Source organism: Aulonocara sp. 'chitande type north' Nkhata Bay, linkage group LG11 (genome assembly GCF_057382095.1).
Source record: "Aulonocara sp. 'chitande type north' Nkhata Bay isolate Kocher_YH1m ecotype deep benthic linkage group LG11, A_spYH_male_GT1.1, whole genome shotgun sequence".
NCBI classification, from domain to species: domain Eukaryota; kingdom Metazoa; phylum Chordata; class Actinopteri; order Cichliformes; family Cichlidae; genus Aulonocara; species Aulonocara sp. 'chitande type north' Nkhata Bay.
The window spans coordinates 21,138,404-21,144,998 of record NC_141354.1 but is presented as its reverse complement, the minus strand read 5'-3'; the positions used below and the strand labels follow the sequence as shown (position 1 = coordinate 21,144,998).

At 38.3% G+C, this 6,595-nt stretch overlaps 1 protein-coding gene across 2 annotated transcripts; it reads right to left on the bottom strand.

Annotated features, from left to right (window-relative positions):
• Positions 1 to 334: 334 nt before the first annotated feature.
• On the bottom strand, positions 335 to 2,014 carry LOC147318895 (free fatty acid receptor 2-like). 2 transcript variants are annotated; one of them, XM_086309941.1, is made up of 2 exons: positions 2,000 to 2,014; positions 335 to 1,237 (listed from the first exon to the last, which is right to left on the bottom strand). In XM_086309941.1, the coding sequence occupies exons 1-2, from the start codon at positions 2,012 to 2,014 to the stop codon at positions 335 to 337; spliced, it is 918 nt and encodes a 305-aa protein (XP_086166067.1). The 2 variants fall into 2 exon arrangements, with proteins under 2 accessions (XP_086166067.1, XP_086166068.1); XM_086309942.1 differs by lacking the exon at positions 2,000 to 2,014 and having other exon boundaries at positions 335 to 1,246.
• Between the last annotated feature and the right edge of the window lie 4,581 nt (positions 2,015 to 6,595).

Genomic DNA, 6,595 nt, shown 5'->3' with positions numbered 1-6,595 from the left:
TGGTTTGTAATTAACAACATACCTCTTTCTAAATAACTTGCAGACTGCATGAATGCAGAAAAGTGGCCAGTCCAAAATAAAGAAAAGAGGAAGTTTTGTGTCAGGGCTGCAGGGCTCATTTTATATTTTGATATTTGCACTTGAATGAAAAAATAAAATAAAGTGTTGAAATTTTCATATGCAACAAACATGTCTTTGAATTTTGTAGAAAACAGGAAAAACAGTTTCAAAAGGAAAATACAGTCCTTTCGAAAAATATTAGATCATCATCAGCAGTGAACTTAAATGTGTTAATGGTACATTTAGTTTTGAAAATGTATTTTTCCATCTCTTATTAGTTAGTGGTGCTGTTGTTCCTTTTCAGTCCTAAAAAATTGAACCACTTCCTAAAAATGAATGTTTCACTTGAGAAGCGAAAGGTAGACGAGGAAAAGTAGAAGATGATGGGATCGATACAGGTGTTGAAACAGCTCAGAAGCAACATGTAGTACCTCCACTCTGGACTTAGTCCCTGGATGTAACCCACTAAATGAGATAAATTGTATGGCAGAACACAAATGAGGAACACAGCAAGAGTCCCTGAGGCCATGCCAATGGCCTTCTGTTTCTGCATCTGGGATATCCTGGGCAGGCTGTACAGAATCGAGATGCAGCGCAAGTAGCAGTAAACACAAATAAGAAGAGGTATGAGGCAGAGTACAAAGAAAATCTCCAGACGTACTGGGAGGAGGATCTTCAACTGCTTCTCTGAAAACTGTTCATAACACGCATTGGAGTTATTACTGGCCAGAGATGGGTGATGCTGGATGATGAAAATGATACTGCAGTGTGCTGATGAGATGAGCCAAACAGCAACACTGATAACAATTGCATACACAGGTTTCTGCAGTAGATGATAGGTGATAGGAAATGCTACTCCTATGTAGCGGATCACACTGACTGCCATCAGCAGCAAGGAGCTGGTGTAGATTGTGGAGAAAAAGGTGAAGGTAGTGATGGAGCACATGAAGTTGGGCAGATCCCACTTCATACCAGATGCTGCCTCGTGCATCTTGAAAGGAAGGATGACCAAAAACAGCAGGTCGGAGATGGTCAAATTAAGCAGCAGGATGTCTGTTGGACGTAGCTTGGAACAGATCTTGGTACTAAACGCATAGAGAGCCAAGAGATTACAGGGGAAGCCGATCAGGAATGAAATGATGTAAACTGAGAGAATGATCTCACTCCTCACTGTAGACTCCACCATTATTGACCTAAATCAACATTTAGAAAAAAACACACATATCAACTGAAATGTTTTTGGTTAGAAAGACAAATGACATTTTAAAAATTACTTTCTATTTTTACACTTGGAACAACTTTGTGTGTAAGCATGTTGTTGTCCAAAAAAGAAGAAGCTTAGCTTTTTTCTTTATACCTGTTTCTGTCCTAAAAATCCCTCACAAAGCATCCTTGAATAAACTTACATTGTCTAGAAAGTGTGGTAATACCGAACAATTATTTTATACTGGATAAATTTTCCTCTGGCTTCCCAGACAAATTTTCCATTTTTGAAAATAATAACACATCACACATCACAGCCTTTTTGGCAGCTAAGACCTTCTGTTGTTTCTATTTTGTTAGAGGCACATTTCATACAACAGGGATGCAAATAACTAAATAATTTACATAGTATGGGGTTAGTGCTATGATGGTTTTGGTTTTCTTTTTGGTTTTCAAATTGGTGTACTTATTTCAATTAATGAACTTATTTGTTTGTAACCAGGTTGAATTTGTCATTTATTAAAATGTGTTGAAATATTAAAAATGGCGAAATTCATCTTAAAATGTCAAGTAATAATAATGTTAACAAGACGTCCACAAATCCAAATGTGGTCGTTGTGGACTATAAATAGCCCGTACACGGCAGTCCTACCAATGTCAACACTAGACGTTAGACGTCAAAAAAGATGTTGCTTGGGTTTACAAAACAACCCCATCAATTGGACTAAAACTGTACGTCTAAAAGGGACATTTAAAAGACATCACTCTGCACAGTGGGTTCATTCTTTTGACTAGGACAGCAAGCTGAAGATACTGGTATGTTTTCTGATTTATACCAGATGATTTTGTAACTGGATAACTATGTTTCAACAGCCTCTAATAACACTGACACAGAATGAATAGCATATTTGCTTAATACTGCTATATCATCAGCATACAATTTGTGTTCTCTGTCACAGACATTTGATTTTAAAGAATTCAGATCAGCATGATGACGTTTGAGCAATAGATGCAGTTGTAACCTCAGTTGTAATTGTGATCCTGTTTCCGTTTACTAAAAATATGATTAAAATAACTTTTGGATATGATTTTAATTGCTCAATTTCTTAACTGCAAGCAGGCTCTGGTATGTTTCATTTCATTAGGTAAATAAATTTACTTACGCAGCAGCAGAAGATTCCAAAATGCTGTGACTAAAACTACTACTAGTCTGACTCCGGCTGTATTTCATGAAAGACTTACAGCTTAACTCGTGGGTTCAAAGATGGGCTGATATAAAATGTGAGAAACTGGAAACACTGAGTCAAGCTCCATCAAACACACAGGGGACTACAAAAAGCAATAGCAGCCACCATTGAGTTAATATTAACTCAAATGCAAAACTGCAATTGATGTTGGCTCTTCTTTGTCTGAAATTCTATAATCATAAACTTTTATTCAAATATATAATATATATATATATTCAGTATATTTTATATTCAAACTTAGACCTCTCATAGAAGAGGGCATTGTGTAAGAAATTGTTTTTCCACAATATTTTAATTATCCTTATTTGAATATATTCCCACCTTGGCATGATTATAGATGTTTGTCAGTTTTGCAGTGGAGTAAAGAACAAGTATTCTTCTGCTTGCAGTTCAGTTTTCTGTTGTTTAAATATTGATTTCCTTGTTTGTTAGCATTAGGAACACTAACATGTTAAGATTGCAACAGGAAATAAAGGTAGACATGTATATGTTCAAAAATATAACTGATGCTTTGACAAAACTATCTAGTCTAACAGTGACAAGTCTAACAGAATTGCTTAAGAGAAAACTGAGAGTACAAAAGTATGTCACTCTAATATGCATTGCAAGTAGACTATATTGCTCCAACAATCAATGGAACCTACTGTGTGAGACAGCAGCAAATTCCCTCTGGTCATTACTCCAGATAAACCCTCATGTTGCAATACAAATTTTGTGGGAAGTAAAATATATAATTTTACTACTTTTAGATGTTTGAGAAATTACAATAGTTAAAAAAACAATAGCATAACATAACTGTACAGTCTGATTTAAGCAATTTGATTATATGTGTCAAGATCTACATCAACTTCCATTCTGATACATGTAGTGTGATTTCATATGCTTTAAACTTGAAATGAGTATTTTCTGTGGTAAAACCTCGTCAGGTGGCTCTGTTTCATTTTTGCTTTGGAGAAGCGTTTCACTGTTTTGGTAGTGTTGAGATCTCGCCGATCTTTGCATTTCTTCCAGGAAATCATTGTCATAAACACAGGAAAGTCTTTCCATCTCCAGGGCTCTGTCAGGTCTGTGTAGGTGTATTTGTGTGTCTTCATTTTGTGAGCTAGCAAAAGTTAGAAGAAAAATATTACAAAGCCACCCAGAAACTTTAAATATTTTTGCTCATTTAGAGACATACCATGTTATATTCTGCAGCAACTGACCCCCAATCATTGTGTAAAGGTTTTTGCTGCCTTTCATATGTATATTTGAGCTCTTACAGAAGAGATTACTCAGATAAATAAGGCTACTTTACTTATTGCATACGAATTATCATATCTTTACAACACATCATCAAAACTGAGGTAGCTTCATTTGAAATGATTTTCCTCACCGATGAAAAATGTTGTTTATCTGTTGTTGCTGGACTTGACCTCCTCCAAAAAATAATCTAAAAGATGTTTGAATTTAGTAAATTTGAAATATATGTTTGTCAAGTATTTAAAAAGAAATCTGTGTTAATACTTTTACATCTTAAACACCAAAAACAATAACATGAAACACAGTTTACCAACCTCTTTACAGGATATTTTCTGTAAATGAGAACAGCACATCCAAAGAGGAAAATCATTCCTGGAAGCATGAGCCACAGCAAAAGGGCTGAAAAACAAAGAAACATTTTTTACAGACACACATTCAATTCAATTCAATTCATTTCAATAAAACTTTATTGATCCTGAAGGTTGACCCCGAAGGAAATTGGGTAAACACCATTCATGCCTGAATACACAAACATATACACACTGTTAGTCTTAAGTGCTACTTACATGATTCTGACAAACTGACTGCAGGTATCTTTTTGGTGTCACTTCCATGTGGGTTTCTGCCTGTGCACGATACATTGGTCTGGGTTTTAACTTTAATCTTTATTTCCCCAAAGACTACATGTTTCTTATTTGTCAAAGCAGAGGTGAATGAGGACAAATGGGTGTAATTTCCATTTATAATCCAGTATATAGAAGCATTAGGGGATGCATCAACCAAACAGATACACCTCAGAAGGTCTCCTGTAAGGTGGCACGAGGTCTCAGGTAGGATTACAGGGCGATCTAAAAAGACCAAATATAAATCAGAATCAGAATCATAATCATAATCGTGTTTATTGGCCAAGTATATGTGCAGACACATACAGGGAATTTGGTTCCGGTAGATGGTGCCTCTCAAGCACAGCAATGTAAATCTCACACACACACACACACACACACACACACACATACACACACACACACACACACACACACACACACACACATTACACATACATACACATCGCTGTGTAAACCAACTATAAATAACTAATCTAAACTTATATACATAAAATACAGAAATGAAATGAGGTGGAATGAATACTACAGAATGTACATAAGGTGCAGCTGCAGTCTGGCAGTGGGAGCAGTGTGACAGGTCAACTGTTTAGAAGGGAGATGGCGAGGGGAAAGAAACTGTTCCTATGTCAGGTGGTCCTGGTCTGCAGGCTTCTGTACCGTCTGCCAGAGGGCAGCAGATCAAAAAGTCTGTGACCAGGGTGTGAGGGGTCTGCGATGATTTTCCCTGCCCGTTTCCTGGTTCTTGAGAGGTACAGATCCTGGATGGAGGGCAGGGGGACGCCGATGATCCTTTCTGCTGCCTGCACAGTCCGCTGCAGTCTGCTCCTGTCCTGTTTAGTGGCTGCTCCATACCAGACTGTGATGGAAGAGCACAGGACAGACTCAATGACGGCAGTGTAGAACTGGATCAGCAGCTCCTGTGGGAGACTGTACTTCCCCAGTTGTCTCAGGAAGTACATCCTCTGCCGGGTCTTTTTGAGGATGGAGTTGATGTTGGTCTCCCACTTCAGGTCCTGGGAGATGGTGGTACCCAGGAACTTGAAGGTCTTCACAGTCGACACAGGGCTGTCTGATATGGTGAGGGGGAGCAGAGTTGAGGGATGTCTCCTGAAGTCCACTGTCATCTCTACAGCTTTAAGAGTGTTCAGCTCCAGATTGTGCTGACTGCACCAGAGTACCAGCCGCTCAACTTCCTGCCGGTATGCAGACTCATCACTATCCTGAATGAGGCCAATGACAGTGGTGTCATCTGCAAACTTTAGAGTTTAACAGCCGAGTTCTTGGAAGTGCAGTCGTTAGTGTAGAGGGAGAACAGTAGTGGTGAGAGGACACATCCTTGAGGGGCACCAATACTGAGGGACCGAGTTTCAGAGGTGATCTCCCCCAGCCTCACTTGTTGCTTTCTATCTGTCAGGAAGCTGGTGATCCACTGACAGGTAGCTGGTGACACGCTGAGCTGGGAGAGTTTGGAGGAGAGAAGTTCAGGCACAATGGTGTTAAAAGCTGAACTAAAGTCCACAAACAGGACCCTGGCATGAGTTCCCGGGCGGTCGAGGTGTTGCAGGATGTAATGCAGCCCCATGTTTACTGCATCATCCCTACCGACCTGTTTGCCCGGTAGGCAAACAGTATATTAGGTATATTAGTAGGCAAATAGTATATTTGCTGGTAGGCAAATATTACTACATCACATTTATGCAAACCTCTTAGATATGTGTGGTTTATAACTTTCAGTGAACATGAAAATTATTTATCATCTTGGCCTAAACTTACAATTTATAAGGCCCTTTTTGACAAAACTCCCTAGAATGAAGAGTGGTGGAAGTCTAAGGAAACCATGATGTCTTTCTGCTAAAAATTAGTTTCTGGCAGAAATTAAGATTATTTACATGCATTTTAGCCACTGTAAGTTTTAAGGTTTTTGAAGCTTAAAATTATTTATGGCAAAGAGAAGACAAGTGGAATGACAAAGAGATATGATAAATATAAATATCCTACAACTGCTTAACAACAGTAAGTGAGTAAAACATAGTTTAAATTGTTCATGCTTGTCTACATACATGCAGACACTTTCACGGGGCATACGCTAACATCTCCAACAAAGCTTTAAAATCATATGCACACTCATGACCAAAAAATGCCTACAAATGGGTTTAGTCACTACAAGCTGCAGTCAGTTGCAGAACAACAACAACAACAACAAACTTTATTTATAGAGCA